General features: G+C 39.5%; 1 protein-coding gene across 2 annotated transcripts in view; it reads right to left on the reverse strand.

Annotated features, from left to right (window-relative positions):
* Positions 1-1,054: 1,054 nt before the first annotated feature.
* LOC125458768 (forkhead box protein O1-like) overlaps positions 1,055-20,855 on the reverse strand; it is a 47,247-nt gene continuing 27,446 nt past the window's right edge. Inside the window, exons 2-3 of one of the 2 annotated variants that reach the window (XM_048544397.2) lie at positions 9,932-11,216; positions 1,055-6,617 (exon numbers count right to left, since the gene is read on the reverse strand). In XM_048544397.2, coding sequence (XP_048400354.1) covers positions 9,957-11,216 — 1,260 coding nt within the window. In that variant the 3' untranslated portion in view covers positions 1,055-6,617; positions 9,932-9,956. Of the gene's footprint in view, positions 6,621-9,931; positions 11,217-20,855 lie in introns of both variants that reach the window. The other variant, XM_048544396.2, reaches the window with a different exon arrangement.

Raw genomic sequence — 20,855 nt, forward strand, 5'->3', positions numbered from 1 at the left:
TTACAAATTTTGTGCTCACTGTTAAAGAGTAGGAGGTCATTAAAAATCAGGTTAGTCTTTAAAATCATAGCCATGTCATTATACTATTCAGATCAATATCCTAGTAACTACAGAGATTAACATATTATATTATAATATATATAATGTCATCCATCTACATGTCAAGATATTACAGTCAAACATTTCACCAACATTTTCAAATAGACAGAATAGATTTCATCATAGCACAGTACCAATTGTTGAGCCTTCCTTAAAATGTTAGCACAATACAAAAGCTGCAATTCTTGGCCGGCCAAAAGTTTATTGTAGAACTGTTTTTTTAACTGCACTTTTAAAACTGCTTTTCTCAGCCAACAGGATTCAACAACCAATGCAACACTGGAGGATCAGCATTTACCAGCTTAAGTAAAACGAGAAATCGCAGGTATAACACTATTATGTAATTCATTAATATACAGCTGTATTTTACTTATCTTTGAAAATTACAGTTTATACTAGCATGAAGCGGGCCATTAGGTGTCCTTTCAGTCCCTGGAGTTGTGGAGATCCTGCCCATAGCAAAATCTTTACTGCTCCAGTAACAGCCATGAAACTTCATCTCGTTAAACTGTGGTGCAACATTCTCAAGATTCTTTAAATTGTATCCTTGTTCATATTTTTCTCTCTTCTCTTTCTGCATGTTGTTTTATGGCTCTGGGAGTACTGGCCATCCCTTGATAACTTACACATTCATGTTTGAGTGCAAACAACTTGTTGAAGAAACAAAATCAGCAATTTTAGAAACACCTTGCACAGTTCTAAGAAATGCAGTTAGCTATGGTTAATAATAATACCACTTCGGGAGGTCAGGTGGTAAGGAGGTGAAGAGGGTGTTTAAAAAAAAGTCCAAGGTTGATGTTTGCAAATCTGCAGAGATAAGTGCCGTAGAGTCACGCTAGGAATGGGGATTTGAACAAAGTGTCAGAGGACTGTCCTATTAATTCAGCATAGTGTTGAACACAACAAAGAAAATTAAAAAGGGAATAATTGCCATAGGAATTAAAAGTCCACTCGATGATCTGTAGTTTTGATTTTATTCTTGAAACAATATTTGTGAAGCAAAAGGAGGAGATTTGATGAAGAAGCAAAACAAGGAAAGAGAGAGATAAATAAAAGTCCAAATGGTAAGTCTTACCAACAGGACCCCAGAACAGCTGAGGTGAGTAACAACCATTGCGTGGTGATACATTTAGAAACAAAACCACAAAGTTTGTGAAGTGGCCTTCTTTATGAAATGAGAAATATTTCTTACAGATGACATCTCAAAATATATCAACATATCACACTTGCATAAAATATACTTTAATGTTACAAACCCTGTGTACCAAAAATAGTACCACATGGAACAATTGCATGTAAGTTTTATAGGTATGGAATACTCTTAAAAATGCATATTTTTTTAAAATATCTATAGAGATAATGCACTTAAGCATTTCATATAGAAGTCTGCAAACACCATCAATCAATATATGGGTAAAAGGCAGAACTCATGGAACTTGCTGGTTATTCAACAATTTAACAAGTAAAGGAAAATGTTAATGTAAAGATACACTTTATCTTGAAAAATCAAGCACTTTACTGAACAGATTATAAAAACACATTCTAACAAATTGAAAACATGGCTACCCTTTCAATTTCTTCCCTTTCGCCCTCTCATATCCTTGCATTGTCATCAGCTGGCTCGAAAGCCAAGAGGCTTGCAGTTTATACCACACCAAAGTGGAAAATATGGTTAGCTGCGTGAACTCTCTTTGGAGGACTCTTTCTTCCATACTCAGAGGTAACTTTCTATGCAAGACAGTCCCACTAACATTTTATTTACAAAATAAAATAAGGGGACAAGAGATCACCAATAACGCATATCTACACAACTGTGTCTCTATAAGATATAAGATTATGCAGCAATGATCTGATTGCTGTTTTAAAATAACTAAAAGAGGCTCTTGAAGGTTCAGGATAGCACCAGTGATAGAACTACCTACATGCTGTATGTAGATTCCCAACTCCCCTTTGAAAAATATAATTTTGATCTCCTTTCAGCTTCTCTTCGTTCTGCCCTTTGGCTTGATGTACCTTCTATAGCTGAAGGAAAGCAGGTACAACTTGCTTCCAAGCATCCATCAAAAGGTGTAATAGCAAGAGATTTGCAAAAGCAATGTAGATGTCCACAACCTCCAATGTTATTTCTGGCCTCTAAAAATGGAGAAATCTCCAGATTAACAGCAAAACGAAATTGTGGGAATAAACCCAAATTCTGCAGCAATGGGCAGAGTACCAAATAAGCTCTTCTTTCCAAAAATAAGAAAATCTGTACCCTTTTACACCTGCATGGACACTCAAGTTAGGGGTGTTTGGGGGGGAGAGACTAAGCCTAGTTTTGTTAACCTGCACAATTAACTCAAAGACAAAGCCAGAAAGATCTATAGATCTTTCCCACAGAACACATTAAAATTGTTTCAGTTAAGGTTTAAAACTTTAAAAGGTACTTGGAAAATACACACTGAAGCTATGAAACAGCTATTATTAGATGCAGTACAACTTTATTTACAAGCAAAATCTGAAGCTAACTTAAACCAAGGGTAAAATAAAGTACTGTCATTGTGTTTTTTTTTAAAAAGATGCAATCTGAAAATTAACTTGATTTGCGTAAACAAATGAATCTGGCATAATGCCTCTTTTGCAAGTCATATATAATCAATCTAAATAGTAAAAACAAAACACACTTGCCTTGTGCATTTTGACATTAGCATATATTCAGAATCACCCTGAGAGGTAAAGGCAGATTTTCAATGAGTACAAGAGCAGAGGCTTCAAAAATATTTGCTCCCAGCAACTAGTATTAGTGTTTTTTATGGCACGTTAACTGTCTCTCATCCCCGACTGAATAGTTGCATATAAATATACACAAAATGGTTTTAGGACAGATACTGGAGTGGCTGAGGCAAGCAGAATTGGGAATTAATCATGATAGCATCCACTGAATAATTCTGAGTCTGTTTTCTGCATAATGAAAATTATCACAAACCCATCACACCTGGTAGTGCCTGCAGCACAAAGCTGTTCCAGAAAAGAAAAATCTGTCAATTGAGGCTGGAATGCCACAATGACTATCAAACAGAAAGCTATTACCATTGTTGCTGGTAATTTCCACTGGGGGGGGGGGGGGTATGTATTATTTCCAAAGCTGGTAACTGGCTTGCCACAGGACTTCATTCAAAATAAGTCAGGGGGGTTACCAATTTACTTCAAAGTAAATTTACTTTGATTGAGTAGTTTTGTAAAGAAAGGAGGGGGATGGGGGAGGAACTGTTTTTAGAAATTCTGTAAGGTTCTTTTTGATAATCACTAAAGGACATTAGCACTGACAATAAGAATTGTCATTTAGAATACACAATATCACAACCAAACATTTTAAGTTGGGGTTTAGAGTAAAGCCTAAAACTTAGAAGTGCCTAATGTTCAAAAGAACATCCCGCCGACAAGAATGATTTTCTTCCTTATTTCTCACACCAGACCTCCATGGGCTGAGTGAGCTTCAGAATTTAGTGCTAAATTGGAGGGATATTTTGGGCTGAAATTTCACCCTGAATAGGAGCTACAAAGTAATTCCTAAAGCAACCTTACAGGCAAGAGGCAGACTTCATTCCAAGAGTTTGGCTGGTGAGAAGTCAAACCAGGAGTTTTTTTTAAAATTTGTTAAAACACGGTTATCCTTTCTTCCAAGTGCCATTGTGGCACTTGCACTCTAGCTAATACCTCTAATAAATGGGATCTACCAGAACGAACAGTCAAATAAATCATACAACTTTGGTTTGACTCACAATGCAATTTCATCGTTGCTCAATTCAGTTTCATAATTTCATTTTTGATATATACTGTATTTGATTTTTGCATTTAACAAAAGCATGTTAACAAAAAGGAGTGTGTTTCAAAGAAGCAATGAATACAATCCAGGATTCAAAAGATCAAGAGCATTTGAGGTCATCTGAACACAGGCATGTACCATATCAACATATATGGCCACAGTATTAAAATTACCAGTCATTAATAAAGATTTCTTGATGCGACATGCAGTGATTAGGTCACAATTCTTAATCCTTCAGTGTGAACATTATCACGCAATGAGGAGGAGTGCACTGGCTTTGTGCAACTGTACTAAGAACATCTGTTCAGAAATTCAACCCAAAAGAGAATAAAATCATTCTCATAAACTTCAGAGTGTACATTATTTCAAAACTATTAGACAGGCTTAGGAGGGCCTTCAAAGTAGTGGTCTATTTCAATACAGAGTCAGCAAAGCATAAACTGCTTGAATCTCACTCATGCACTTTATGAAGTCAACTGCAGACAATGACTACAATCAATCTTGAATCTCTTGTTTTTTGCAACTTTCTTCTAGTTAGCATGATGGAGATGTAGCTGTTATAGTTCAGGTAATTACTTCATGAACAAAATCATTTGTTCATTTTAGAACAGTTACCTCAAACAAATATTTGTACTTCCTCCTTCACAATTATTGGTGTTAGTGTGGCACATGAGCTTTTCTCCAACTATTTATGAACGTGTGAACTAAAGGACAGCACCTTCACAACCTCAGGCCATTTCAAAGAGTTTTATAGTTAAATGAAGTTGCTTTGATGTGTATTCATTATTGCAGATTTTTGTCTCTAAATCAACCTGTTCAGATGTGTAATGAGTTGAATCCAGGTTTTCCGTCTCATAGACAGCAACACTTCCATCTTCTCACAAGGGACCTGACACTGACTACCGTAAATGTAGGGAGATGTAGCAGCCAATTTGCATTCCTCAAGATCAACAAACAATGAGAAACACAATGAAATAATCTGGTTTTAGTGATATTGTGTAAAGGATAAATATTGGTCAAGTCATCAGAAGAATGCCCTGGGTCGTCTTCACACAGTGCTTTGGAATTTTTTTTTACATCTATCTAGAGGACAGATGGGGCCTTAGTTTAATGTCTCACCCAAAAGACTACACCTCAAGAGTGCAGAATTTCCTCTGTATTACACTGGCATCAGACTGAATTATTTACTCAAGCCATGACCCATGAGGAAGTCATTTTACAACGTGGACAGGGGATTTGTTATATTTATGTAATATTTACAAATAGAACTCTATATTTGAATGAAACATTTCCAAATCTGAGAGTTTTTCCCAGCATTTCTCCCAAATTAGGTAGTATCAAATCGACATGCCAGCGTCTTCCAAGTGACACAACATCTAATAAAAGCAAAATACTGCAGATGCTGGAAATCTGAAATAAAGAGAAAATACTGGAGAAATTCAATAGGTCAGTCAGCATCTGTGGAGAGAGAAACAGAGTTAACATTTCAAACCAAGTATCACTCTTCTTCAGAACAGTTCTGAAAGAAGCTGCCAGACCTGATGAGCTTCTCCAGCATTCTTTGTTCGTGACATGGCACATTCCCCCAATCTTCGCCATAAAACCAACCAAGCTGTCTCTCAAAATGTCCAAATTTGCTGAATACATTAACTTCAAGTTCAATCTGCTAAAATTGAGTGGACAGCGGAAATAACATGAAATGTTTCACATGATAAAATCATAAGCAACCCATATAATGCAAAATAAAATTAGGTACAAAGATAGTGTGATTTAAGTTTTGTTGGAGGTTTTAAAAAATTATGTCATTGTATAAATTGGGGTATGACTGCTTGGTCTAGTTTGGATTGATGTCTTGACAATGTGGGCAAAGACTGGATAGACTATCTCTGCCTCATTGAAATATATTGCACATTCCACCTCACCTCTTCTTCCATTATTATTTATAAACAGTTCTGCCTTTTTTCAATCTCAGATGGGCACAAAGCATCTGCTGAGCACAAACCAAAGTGATGGGAGAAGAAGGGGATAATCCTCAGGCCGCAGGCTCACCAGTTCGATGTGGTTTTTCACTTCATTTGTAACCTGTCCAATACTACAGCTTGATATCAATTAGTCTGTCTTATTCCCATAATCTTATATCTCAATTGGATGTGGTTTGAGTTCTTCTCTTGAAAATTCAGGTTGTTTGACTTCTTTCCATGTAGTGTTTCAACAAAAGTCCAAAGGGGAACTTTGCTACATATTACTATAAGTTCTTTTAAAACATGTCCTGTATTTAAAAAATGAGGATATCACATCAATCAACTGTTACAATTTTGTATATCTGCAGTTCCATTTCCATGATCCAAATTACTATACTGAGAGAACTCATAGGGCAGCACAGGGAACATGACCAAAATAAAAAACACTCCCATCAGCATGTACAAATTCATCTGAGAAGCTTTCTGTAATGCAACAAAACTAGTCGTTTCCAAATGGGCAGCATTGGCACAACAGCATTCCAAAAATCTCTCAAAGACTTTTTTCTTAAAGAGCCTGTTTCAGGTAGTCTGGAAATTGGAATGCATGCCAGGGAGAAAATGCCTTCTTCGATGAACACATCACATACGGCTTAACATGTGAAACTGGAATAGATACTCAACTCCTGGATCACGTCAAAACAAACCATCACTTTGTGAAAGGAGGTGATGAACTTGGCTGACGAATAATAAACCTGCTACAAAGAAAAAACAGTCAGTGCATGGGAATTAAAGAATTTGCTATTATGTTATACATGCGTTTTTATGAAACTTTGCCATTTATAATTTCACCAAGTACAACATGACGCAGACCTGTACATTTCCTCAAAATTAAATTACGCACAACCAAACTGCTGTGGAGAAGCAATCCAGTAAAAGTGAGTAACTTTCTCAGTGTCCAAGGAAATAAAATAACAGTGGGAGAAAGGAATATAATAGGAGCCACCATACACATAACGGTCTTCAGGATAATGTAACAAAATGGTACAGTCAAGGTCCAGGTGCAACTTCCCTACCTGTACTTTAAAAGTGACTTTACATGGCATTATTGCGATAGGGAAATTATCACTGCATCTCAGCCAGACAAAATAGATTGCCGGTCATAGACGCATGCGCACCACACCAGCATATACTGTAAATCAAGTCATTAGTTCCATTACTAATAACTTTGTATGGACACATAGAAAGCTTATGAAGAGTCAGGGGACAGAGTTGTGTATGGTAGGCATTACAAAAGAGATAGTGCCAGAAAAGCTAAAAGGTCTAAAAATTGATAAATCTCCTGGGCCCCGATGGGCTACATCTTAGAGTTCTGTGGAAGGTGGCTGAGGAAATAGCAGAAACTTTGGTTGTGATCTTTCAAAAGTCACTGGTGTCAGGGAAAGTCCCAGATGATGGGAAAATTGCTGTTGTAACCACCTTGTTTCAGAAAGGATCAAGACAAAAGATGGAAAATTATAGGCCGATTAGCCTAACCTCGGTAGTTGGTAAAATTCTAGAATCCATTGTCAAGGATGCGATTTCTAAATTCTTGGAAGTGTAGGGTCAGATTAGAACAAGTCAGTATGGATTTAGTATGGGGAGGTCGTGCCTGACAAACCTGTTAGAATTCTTTGAGGAGGTAACAAGTATGTTAGACCCGGGAAACCCAGTGGATGTTATCTATCTAGACTTCCAAAAGGCCTGTGATAAGCTGCCTCATGGGAGGCTGCTGAGCAAGGTGAGGGCCCATGGTGTTCGAGGTGAGCTACTGGCTTGGATTGAGGATTGGCTGTCTGACAGAAGGCAGAGGTTGGGATAAAAGGCTCTTTTTCGCAATGGCAACCAGTGACAAGTGGTGTCCCACGGGGTTCAGTGTTGGGGCCGCAGCTGTTCACCTTATATATTAATGATCTGGATGAAGGGACTGGGGGCATTCTGGCGAAGTTTGCCGATGATACGAAGGTAGGTGGACAGGCAGGTAGTACTGTGGAGGTGGGGAAGCTGCAGGAAGATTTAGATAGTTTAGGAGAGTGGTCCAGGAAATGGCTGATGAAATTCAAATGTGTGTAAATGTGAGGTTTTGCACTTTGGAAAAAAGAATACAGGCATGGGCTATTTTCTAAATGGTGAGAAAATTCGTAAAGAGAAGTACAAAGGGATCTGGGAGTGTTGGTCCAGGATTCTCTCAAAGTTAACTTGCAGGTAGAGTCCGTGATTAAGAAAGCGAGTGTAATGTTGTCGTTTATCTCAACAGGGTTGGAGCATAAAAGCAGCGATGTGTTTTTGAGGCTTTATAAAGCTCTAGTTACGCCCCATTTAGAATACTGTGTCCAATTTTGGGCCCGACACCTCAGGAAGGACATACTAGCCCTGGAGTTTGTCCAGTGGAGATTCACACAGATGATCCCTGGAATGGTAGGTTTAACATATGATGAACGCCTAAGGATCCTGGGATTGTAGAAGGTTGAGGGGAGATCTAAAAAAAACTTACAAGATAATGTATGGTTTAGAAGGGGTGGACACTAGGAAGTTGTTTGCGTTAAACGGGGAGACTAGGTCCCGTGGGCACAGCCTTAAAATTAGAGGGAGTAAATTTAAAATGGAAATGAGATGACATTTCTTCAGCCAGAGAGTGGTGGGCTTGTGGAATTCATTGCCACGGAGTGCAGGGGAGACCGGGACGTTAGATGCCTTCAAGGCAGAGATCGACAAATTCTTGATCTCACAAGGAATCAAGGGCTACGGGGAGTGTACAGGTAAGTGGAGTTGAAATGCCCATCATCCATGATTTAAATAGCGGATTGGACTTGATGGGCCGAATGGCCTTACTTCCACTCCTATGTCTTATGGTCTAACTGGAAAGATACATTCTCAGGAATTAACAACTAATTCTCCAACTTCCAAACTAATTGCAGCAATCTGGGCTGCAGCTTTATAATTTGTTATTATTATATTTAGTTGAAAATTAGTTGTGCAATAATATGAAATACTAAATCAGCACATGAATATTTTTCTGTATATAGTTGTTTTTAACAAGTGTTCTGTACACAGCCATATTGACAATATAAAAATGTCACTGGGGCAAAAAATATCAAGTTAAAAGGAAGCACTTTGGACAAATACGTATTACAGTCTTTCTCAAACAATTCTACAAATCAAAAATATTAATCCCTTCTTTACAGGGCTGTTCTTCCCTGAACTCTAAGTATACCATTTCTACATTATGTAGAATTTGTTATGCATACATCTAAACACTACACAGAAGCAACTGGCTGAATGCAATCTTCTCAAAAGTGCAGAATTAAAAATACAGCAATTTTCACCATACAATCATCAAAAGAGAAGTTGATGATTGCCACTTCTATTCAGAATCTGTTTCAAAATGCACTGTGTCTTCTAAATTATAAGCAAATATCAGGAATTTCAAGGGACTGCCAATAGACAAAAGATGATCCAATTATTCTATGTATTACAGATTGCAGTGTAAGCAAGGCAACAGTGTTTTCAACATGTACAACAAAAGGGTAGAAAATCTAGAAAATGAAAAATCATTGTTATTAATCAATGGGATTTCAGTATAGACTGACTTTATCCACCTCACAATATTACAGATGTGTTCAACAACTTGGCCAGATTAGTCCTGAGTTGAAGCACTAACACCTACTAATCTCAACCATCAAACAGTCAGACCTACCTTAAACCTCAATCTGAGACGAAGAACAATTTGGAACTCTAGTCAGTAAAAGTTCCCAGGGTTGCACTATGATCTAAAAAGCAGTTTAATGCTTACAGCCGCTTCTATGACTATTCATATTGCTAAGTTCTTACATAAGGGTAACATTTGTTTTAATCTTCCCGTCTCAATTCCTTTTGCTGGTTCACGTGCAGAAGTGAGCTGGTTAGATGTGAGGGGAAACAAACTACACTTGAAGGCAAGTCAGCTTTGATTATTGTGCCTTAAGGCACATATTTGGTGAAAATTAGGCTGACATGCTTTTGGGCAATAAGATTCAAAAGAATCTGTTACCTTTAGGTCTTGCATTTGTTAGAAGTTAACTTGGCACCCAGCTACGAGAGGACGACTGTGAGGTGCTAGGATAGGATGGGTTAGTGGCAATAGGCTCCAAGTTGAAATCAAGCCCTTCATCATCCATGAGGTCATTGTCAATGATATAATCCACATCACAGTCAAGGCTTTCCATGAACATATCCAAATCCAAATCTCGTGGAAAATTTTCAGAATTCATATTCATCCCTGAAGAAGTACTGCTGCTGTTTGAGTTATGAGTAGATGGTAAGCCAAGTTGCAGGGTCTGATTTACTGGTGTCTGGAGCTGGGCTTTCAAAGTAGGCATTTGGCTGGCATCGGGCGGAGGTCCCATCATACTCAGTGTGTGAGGTAAAGCATTAGCATCAATAGATGTAGCAGATAGACCTGCAGATTTTCCTCGTTGGCTAGCCTGATTAACCTTTGACTCTGCTGATGGACTGCTGAGTGATTCGACATTAAACAACATCAGATTTTCATTGTTTAGTCGACCACCTGTCTGTGGCATAACAGGGTCAACTTGACTCATCATCACATCGGTATGAGTGGGTGAATCTGAAGTTAAGAGCGCTTCAAGTGTTGCAGGTACACTAAAGTGGCTCTGTACAGATGTCAGGTCAGAGGGATCAAAGAAAGAGTTCCCATAGGTAGAAGCCTGCGATCCAGTGGCTGAGGTTTGTTGCCTAAATGTGTAGGTTGAACCCTGCTGTATCAAGCCGGTGGATAATGACTGCTGGGTTGGCAACAGTGTCGATGACGGGGACATGAGATTCAAACTGTCAATGAGTTCAAGCTCTTCAATTATATTTTCAGTTAGGGTTGAAGGTAACTTGCTTGCAGTGCTAGTATAAGCCAGTCCAGAATGGAGATCATCTTCCAGATCCTCTTGTTCTGGCATTATTGGGGACAGACGCCCTGTACTTAATGTACTTGCATTTGAGCTTGTTCTTGGCCTAAAGCTAGTCCAAGCCTCAGAATCGTCATTGTTACGAGAAGAGGGACTTCCAGGCCATTTTGAAACTTGTGAACCAGGACTATCACCACAACCCTCTTGGGTTGCTTGGAGGGTGGCCTTTTTCCGAGCTGCTCTTCCTTTACTCTTTACAAGTTTACTGTTATTATCCATTGATGCTGCTCGTCTCCTTGGTGACTTCCCACTTTTCCCACCTTCAGGATTAAGTATCCACCAAGAACTTTTCCCTGTAGCTTCATTGTGGACCCGGATGAATTTACTGTGCAGAGAAAGATTGTGTCGAATGGAATTCTGAAAGAAATGTTTCAAAAGCAATTAAAAATCTCTGGAAGCACAGTTTTAAATGATTCAATTTTAACCCTTGAAAGGCTGCAGTGAAAAATTAACCAAGTTTTATAGTTGAGACACCAATTGAACCGGTGTGTTTTTAGCATCTTGTTATTAATTTTCAGATTTCAAACTTTTAGCTATCATTTAACTATGAAATGATGATTTATGAAATAATCAAACTGTCACCTTTAAATTATATACAAATTATCCAGAGTTGACTTAAATTCCTCGTGTATTATTTCAACCAGTCACATATCTTGTAGTATTGTGACTTCATGTGAAAGCATTGTTGCTACAATATCTAACGGCTGCTCTCAGCAACTAAAAAGTATATATTATAAAGCTCAATTTTAATTTTGCAGATAACATGACTGAAAGCTAAAATTAGCCTTAGAAACTAGACAATGGAGAAGTTACCCAGATCATATCTTTGATTAGTACATTTGCCATGAATTATCTGAATGTTTTACTGTAATACAGTTAATACATTTGTAGCCATATGTTGTCTTTGTTGATTTAACTTTTGTTATTTTGAGTTCTAGCTTGTTTACAGTTCAAAGTGTGTTACAACACTGCACTGGAGAGAGAAATTGCTACAATATATCATAATAAATGGACAGAATCAACTAAAAAGGTTTAAGACAGTTCTGGTTCCAACTGGCAGCTGCATGTGTGGGATTTGGGGATTGGCCAACAATAGGCAGCTGTGAGAGGAAGAGTGAGTGAGTCCATGGGGGAGGATGTTTGATTAAAGAGCACACAATCTTAGTCAATTTAATTTCAGAAATTTCGATTCCAACCTCAGCGACTGTCTGTGTGGAGTTTGCATATTTTCCCGTGTCTGCATGGGTTTCTGCCGGGTGATCTAGTTTCCTCCTTCAATCCAAAGATATGCAAGCTAGGTGGATTGGCCGTGCTAAATTGCCAAAGTGTTTAGGGATGTGTAGATTAGGTGCATTACAATCACAGAATCCCTACAGTGCAGAAACAGGCTATTCAGCCCAACAAGTCCACATCACCCCTCTGCAGAGCATCCCACCCAGACCCATTCCCCTACTCCTGCACTTCTCACATCTAACCCATCTAACCAAAACATCCCTGGGACAGGGATGCAGGATTACAGGGATAGGTTGGGGGAATGAGTCTGGGTGGGATGCTCTTTGAAGGGTCAGTGTAGAGTTATTGGGCCGAACAGCTTGTTTCCACACTGTGGAGATTCTATGTTGATTTCATTGTGACACCTAAAGAATCAGCATTTCGGGTCACTCAACTGCCCCGGACAGACTTTGTGTCTGCAAGTGTAAATGAAGAACTGTACGTCACAAACTGATGGAGGAATGTGACAAATATTCAGAATTCACAATGTAATAGAAAAGGGGCTGAACTTGGAATTTTTTATTAGTCTGCATCTAATTAACCTGCTCCAGGCAAAACAGCATTAGCTGTCCAAGTTACAGCACCACATTATTATCAAAGTATGGTTTGTAGTCAGTGGTATGGGTAGTACACACAAAAAAATTTCAACCATGGTTTAACGTTATGAAGTCCATGGAAGCTGCCAGGAAAAACAAACTTGCTTCTGTGTTTAAAAAAAAACAGCAGATAGAATCTACATCCATCATTATACTATATGACAGCCAGTAGTTTCCCCTCAAAGACCAACTAGGATAAACAGCAAATATATGCAGTGTCAGAAGCTGCTGGCAACATCTGTGAAGAGGAAAAGAGTTCACATTTCAAGAACAGTTACGCTTCTTCAGAAGCAGAAGCAACTTGGAAAAGGTGGTATCGATGCTGGTGATGGGGATGGAGAGGAAAAGGAGTGAGCAGATAGATATTTTATTTCTGTGTTTATCTCACTACCACATCTCTTCCAAGTACGCCCACCTTGAAGCAGCTCTGTTCCTCTCTACAACAGGATTCCTGTTTAAAGCTTTTTTGTTGTTGTCCCCTACTTAGTTTTGCCTTTTCAACAAAATAGCGAAATATGGATACAGGAAATAGTTCTCCTTCAAAGTGACACATTTAGATTATTGAATAGGACAAAAAGGGAAAAAAAGAGGCATAGAAGATGCATCAAACCACAGATTTTATATGTTGCTAAACTTATGTTCAATTAGTGCAACATTAGAAAATGCCAATGCTTTTGCCCATATCATTAACAGTAAATAAAACTGTTGTCACTCTTTTCCTTAGCATGAGCACAAAAAGATCACATTTCTTTGTTTATTTTTCTTGCTCCTATATTCTTCATGTGCACAAATTCATTGAATTCCTGAAAAGCAGCAAGTTATGCTGTGGTAAATTCTGCTGGGAGCCTTCTCTTTGTTCAATTGGAAGGTAATTCTTCATGGAAGAGGCTGGAGGGGGAGGTGATGACCTAGTGGCATTATTGTCAGACAATTAATCCAGAGATCCAAGTAATGTTCTGGCGACCTGGTGATTTTTATAAGTTGAGATCATCCATTTTGGTAGGAATAAGAGCAAAACGGACTATGTTTTAAATGGTAAAAAAATTGCAGCACGCTGCTGTGCAGACAGGAGTGTCCTTGTGCATGAATCGCTAAAAGTAGGATTGCAGGTGCAGTGGGGTAATTAAAAAGACAAATGGAATTTTGCCTGCCATTGCTAGAGGATGGAGTTTAAAAGCAGGGAGGCTATACTGCAGCTGTATAGGGACCTGGTGAAGCCACACCTGGAGTACTGTGTGCAGTTTTGGTCTCCTTACTTGAGAAGAAATATACTAGCACTGGAGGGGGTGCAAAGGAGATTCACTTGGTTGATTCCAGAGTTGAGAGGGTTAGATTACGAGGAGAGACTAAATGGACCGGGATTATACTCATTGGAATTCAGAAGAACAAGGGGAGACCTAATAGAAACATATAAGATAATGAAGGGTATAGATAAGGTGGAGGCAGGGAGGTTCTTTCCGCTGGCAGGAGGAACTAGAACGAGAGGGCATCGCCTCAAAATAAAGGGAAGCAGATGTAGGGCTGGGGTCAGCAGGAACTTCTTCACCCAAAGGGTTGTGAACCTGTGGAATTCCCTGCCCAGTGAAGCTGTTGAAGCTATCTCACTGAATGTGTTTAAGGCAAGGCTAGATAAATTTTTGAACAGTAAAGGAATTAAGGGTTATAGTGAGAGGGCGAGTAAGTGGAGCCGAGTCTCAAAGATCAGCCATGAATCCTGTCACAGCAGATACTGGAATATAAAAATCTGGAATTAAGAGTATAATGATGACCATGAAACAATTGCTGATTGTCAGGAAAACAAATCTGGTTCACTATTGCCCTTTATAGAAGAAATTTACCATCTCTATTTAGTTTGGCCTACATGTGATTGCAGACCGACAACAATGTGGCTGACTCTCAACTGACCCCTGTGCAATTAGGGATGGGAAATAAATTCTGGCCTAGCCAGCAAGCCTAATTCCCGTACGTGAATAAAATAATGCTCACAGATTGTTTGCCTGGAATATTGTCCTCAATGCAGAGCCTGATCTACACTTCTAACACAGACCACTAGAAGGTGATTATAAGGTATGAGTAAAATTAGGTCATTTGGCCCATTGAGGCTGTTCTGCCGTTCTACTGTGGCAGATATGTTTCCCAAACCCCTTTTCCTGCCTTCTCCCCATAATCCTAGAACCCCTTACCAATCAAAAATGTCTCTCTGTCTTAAATACACTGAATGACTTGGCCTCCATAGCCCTCTGCAGCAATGAGTTCCACAAATTAACCACCCTCTGGATGAAGAAATTCCCCCTCATCTCAGTTTTAAAGAGTCATCTCTTCACTTTGAGCCTGTGCCCTTGGGTACAAGTCTCTCTTATTAGTGGAAAAATCCTCTCAATGTATACTCCATTCAGGCCTTTTAATATTGTGTAACCTTCAAAGGCATCCCACGCTCATCCTTCTAAATTCAGCATTCCATTTAGCACAAGGTTGTTACAAGCAACTTGTAATTTAAAGCTATCACTGTACAATTATTATCTTTGGCACAGAATAAGAAGATTGCAGAGGGTGAGGAAGCTCCTAAATGCTATCCAGACATATTGAATGAATAAAAACATCAATTGAGGACTTAATCTTAATTCCAACGTCACCTCTTAAAACGATTGCTGACACTGGATACCCAAACCAATATATGAAGAATTTCTACATTACCTGTAAAACAAAGGGAAAATCAAGTGCTCACAGAAATTGCGCACAAGAAGAAGGAGGGAAAGAGCTGAGGCAGGGGATAGAATCATATCATATATGATTTACATGGTTTTACAACTATTTTGAGAGCACAGAATTCTCCTCTTCAACCACCTGAGGCAATCAGAATAAAATTCCAGGAAATAACAAATCACCACAAGGTATGACTCAACATCTAAACTCTGTTGTTTCAGCAAAATCCACGCAACTTTGATTCAGCTAAGAGATTAAATAAGACAAACTGAATCCTGGCATCAAATTTAATCCTTTTGATCCATTACTTCCTAAATATTAGCTGTTGCTTTGCAACTTTTTATTAGTCATCAAGAGTGAACTGTGATAATTTAAGGTGCTGTGTCATTAAATTCTGCAAGTAAACCTGATGAGGCTCGACATTACCTAATCAAACAGAGAGTAATGCAATGATAAAGAAATTCACTCACACTGTAAAATGCAAATTAATCTCACTGAGTAAAGTTCTAAGCAGAAGTGAAAGGGTAAACAGCCAAACTGGAAGATGAAGCAGAGTGATAAAATACAAATCTTCCAGCACAAGTTCAGCAGCAACCAGATCCCATTAAATCTCATCGCATCAGGTCAAACACGGACAGGGAATCCTGCCACACTCCCCTCAACTAATACAGCCATAGAATCACACACCAAAGAAAACAGGCTCTTCAGCCCACCATGACTATGCTGACCAGCAAACACCAAACTACACTAATCCCATTTTTTGCACTTGGTCAATTGCCTAATATATCCAGGCATATATCTGCTTATCCAGGTGCTTCCTAAATGTTATAAGAGTACCTGCCTACCCCAACTTCTCAAGCAGCCAGTTTCACACTTCTGCCACCCTCTGGGTGAAAATGTTTTTCCTCAAATCTCCTACTACTACTCAGCTTAGACAAGTCTGCCATGGGGAAAAGATTTCTATGATATGCCCCATTTATATCTTTTATAAGTTTAAGTGCATCAATCAGATCCCATCCCCTGAGCCTCCTCTGCTCCAAGGAAAACAAATCCAGCCCATCCAATCCATCACATATTTAGTCCCCTCTTCAAAGACCTCAATTAAGTTATTCAGATAGGATCTAATTTCTTTTTTGAGCAACCCTCTGCACTTTATGCCTTTGAACGACCTACCTTGTTTTTAATGCGCTGTACCAGACATACATTTCCTTTTCTTTATCGAACTCCTGATATCCTTTCACATCCAAGGTTCCTTGGAATTGCTGCACTTGTCTTCATTCTTCGAGAAACACGCTGGTTTTGAATTCTCACAATACGGGAAATAAGCATGGTTGTTTTGAAAACAGTTCGCATTTCAGAAGAGGAAATGCTGGAGGTCTTAAAAAAATACAAAAGATGGATAAATCTCTGGGATCTGAACTAGGTGTATCCCAGGACATTGGGAAGTTAAAGAGCAAATTGCAGTGCCTCTTGCAGAAATATTTTTATCATCCAAAAATACAGGTAAGATGCTAGATCACTGAAGAGTGGCTAATGTTGTGCCTTTGTACAAGAACAGATGTTAGGAGAAGTCTGGGAGATATAGAACTGTAAGCCTGTCTTCAGTGGGTGGGTAAGTTGTTGAAAGTGATTCTAAAAAGTAGGATTTATATGCATTTGGAAAGGCAAGAAATGATTAGGCATAGTCGGCATGATTTTGTGCAAGGGAAATCATGTCTCACAAACTTGATTGAATTGTTTGAGCAAGCAACCAAGATTGATGAAGACTGGCAGCAGATATTGTATACTTTGGTAAGGTCTCTTCTGGAGTACTGTGTCTAGTTCTGGTCGCTCTGTTATAGAACAGATATTATTAATCTAGAGTGTTCAGAAAAGACTTACCAGGATGTTGCTGGGGTTGGAGGATGAGAGTAATAAGGAGAGGTCTGATAGCTAGGACATTTTCCACTGAGCATAGGTGGTTGAGGGATGACCTTAGAAATTTATAAACTCTTAAGGGTGAATGGCTGGTGTCTTTTCCCTGGGGTGGGGGATTTCAAGATTAGGGGGTCATATTTTTAAGGTGAGAAAAGAAAGATTAAAAGAAGAAAGGTATGAGGGACAACAGTTTTTTTTAAAAACAAAAAGAGTGGTTCATGCGTGGAATGAACTTCCAGAGGAAATTGTGGATTTGGGTACAGCTACAATGTTTAAAAGATATTTGGATAAATACATGAATAAGTAATAAGTAATGTTTGGAGAGGGATAGGCCAAGCACAGATGAGTAGGGCTATCTTAGATTGGGATTATGGTTGGCATGGACTGGTTGGACCATAGGGTCTGTTTCTGTACTGTATCACTGACTATTTTCCAAATGTAGACTTAGAAGCTACTAGCTACTCCCAGTCTATATTTGCCAGATCCTGCATCATGATATTGAAGTTGATATTCCCCCATCTTAGACACGTCATTTTCTGCACTATTCTTATCCCTCCCTTTCCATAATGGCTTTGAAACTCAGTTACGGTCATAAATTGCTCACCCACAAACATAGAACAATACAGCGCAGAACAGGCCCTTCGGCCCTCAATAACTCCAATCATTTGACTAGCTTCATTCCGCATGATTAGGACTAGCACCACCCCATCTCTAACTGAATTACATATGTACTGGCGTAAAAAATTCCCCTGGATCACTTTTAAAAATTCCATCCCATCTAATCCTTTCATGTTACGACATTCCCAGTTAATGTTGGCCAAGTTGATACCCACAACTCCCCTCACACCTCTCTGCAATTTGTCAACATATCTATTCCTCTACTGCCTCAGACTGTGGGGAGGCCTGGAGTATAATTCCAGTGAAGTAATCACCCCATTTTTATTTCTGAGCTTGACGCAAACAGCTTCATTTGAAAAGACTTCTAGAATATCCTCCCTCATTACCACAAGTTTGGTTTCCTTTCACAACAAGTCAACGCACCCACCTCTCTTACATACGCTTCCCATCCCACCTGAAATGTTTTAACATGTCTATATTGCTGTGGCAGGACCTCATTTTTTAAAAACCCATATCATTGGTACCAATATGTACCATAACTGTTGGCTGTTCACCTTTCCCCTTCAGACTGCCCAGCAGCCACTCAGACATCCGTGACCCCAGCACCAGGAAGGCAACATGCTATTCAGGAGTCTTGTTTGCTCCCCCAGGACTGCCTGTCAGCTCTACTTACAATCAACTTCCTTATCACTAAAGCTCTTCCAGTCTTCTCCCTCCCCTGCTGTGCAGCGGAGCCAACCACAGTGCCACAAACTTGACTGCTGCTAATTTCCCCTGAGAGGCCATCATCCCCAACATCCAGCACAAACCCCTCCTCCCACCACCCCCCCAACCACCCTCCAACCCAGTCCCTCCCACAACAGTACTCATCACGGTATATCTGTTTGAGAAATGAATGGCCGGTCAGCAGAGGACTTATGTACTACCTGTCCACACTTATTAGTTTTCCTGGTGGTCACCCAACGCTTTTACATGTGTAGCCCTTATCTGTGGTGTGACCAGCTCGCTAAACATGTAATCCATGATGTTTTCAGTATCATGGATGTCCCACAGTGAGCCCATCTGCAGCTCTAGCCATGCGGTCAATCAGGAGCTGCAGCTGAACACACTTCCTGCACACATGGTCACTGTGGACACCAGAAGTGTACACGATTCCCCATATATTGTGGGTGCAGCATTCCACAGGACTAGGTTGTCTTAGCATTGTGAACCTTACAATTACAAGCAATAAACAAACTAGAAACAAATTGCTTCACTTTACCCACTAACACTAATCACATTTTTCTCTCTCTCCCTACCGTAACAAACTATAAACCACAAAAATAAGGATTTTACACACTGTCTCTCTCCAGGTACTACACAATCAGCATTCCTCTATGTTGAATGTCGCTTTTAGGAGGCACTAAACATAGCAAGGGCATAAAATGTACTCTGGATGGGAACATCAATGGACTTCAAAAAAGAGTGGCTCATAGCACCACTACTGACTGAGCTGGCCAAGTCCTAAAAAGGATAGCTGCTACATTAGGTCAGCAGCAAGTGGTGAGGGCCAAACATGTGAGAAAAATCTACTTGATTTAAATCTACCCATTGACACCATCATTAAAAGTGAACAAAGCACATTCCTTGTGCAGATAAAATTCATGTTGTGTGGTACTACCACAGTGCGAAATGAGACCCACTTCATAGGGATTCAGCAACTCCAAACTGGTACTTGAGGCCACGAACAGCAAATTTACATTCAACCACAATCTGTAATGTCCATGACTTTGCACAGTCCCCACTCTATTATTATCACCAAGCCAGGAGATCAATATTGGTTCAATGAACAGTGTGGGAAGGATTGCCTGAAATAGCACAGACATACCTAAAAATGGGAATGTCAACCTAGTACAGCTACATCGCAGGATTATTTACATGCCAAACAGAAGCAGTAATGCAATGCATAAGCTAAATAATCCTACAATCAAATAGATCAGATCTTAGCTCTTTCACACCTGGATGTGGCAGGACCAATGATGGCAGTCAATTAGTCTTCAATGGTGCAAAGAACCAGCACCTTGTGCTCTAATACTCCAACCCCTTTGAAGTGAGAGTGATCCTTCCATTCAGCTTCCTGATTACCTGCTGTACCTGTGTCCTAGCTATTGTTCAATGTTCAGCACACACACAATTCCTCGGATACTGAAACAAACCACATCCCTATATAGCAAGTACCTGGCAATATCCAGGCTCAACAAGTATTATTTGTGCTATTATTCCTGTCAGGAGTGAATCTAACCATCAATGGAATTACCACTGCTGGGCCTCCTGAGATTCAACATCCAGTATCATCGACCAGAATTAAAACTGGGCTAGCCATATAAATATGGTGGCTGCAAGAACAGGTCAGAGGCTAGAAATTCCATAGCAAGTAATTTACAACTTCTCCCCAATGCCTGTGTACAATCTGTCAGGCATAAGTCAGAAATTTGATGGGAAACTTGCCTCGATGAGTAGAACCCAATACATAAGGAGCTCGACACCATTGCAGAGAAAGCTGCCCACTTAATTCACATCTCCGACTCGCCCTGCACCAGTGATGCACAGTGGGCAGTTGTATCGTCTATAAAATACAGTACAGCATCTCAACAAAGCTCCTCCAACAGCATATTATAAATTCGCAAGTTACCACATAAAGACGGCAGATGCATGGAACACTGCGACCTGCAAGCTCTCCTCCAAAGCACATACTATTCTGACTTGAAGTTATAAAGATGTTCTTTCACTGTTGCTGGGTCAAAATCCTGTAAGTCCCTTTCTAACAGCACTATGGGTGGTCCTACACTCCAAAGACTGCAGTGGCTCAAGAAGACGGTTCTTTACGATCCTCTCACAGGCAATTAATGAT

Source organism: Stegostoma tigrinum, chromosome 15 (genome assembly GCF_030684315.1).
Source record: "Stegostoma tigrinum isolate sSteTig4 chromosome 15, sSteTig4.hap1, whole genome shotgun sequence".
Lineage (NCBI taxonomy): Eukaryota > Metazoa > Chordata > Chondrichthyes > Orectolobiformes > Stegostomatidae > Stegostoma > Stegostoma tigrinum.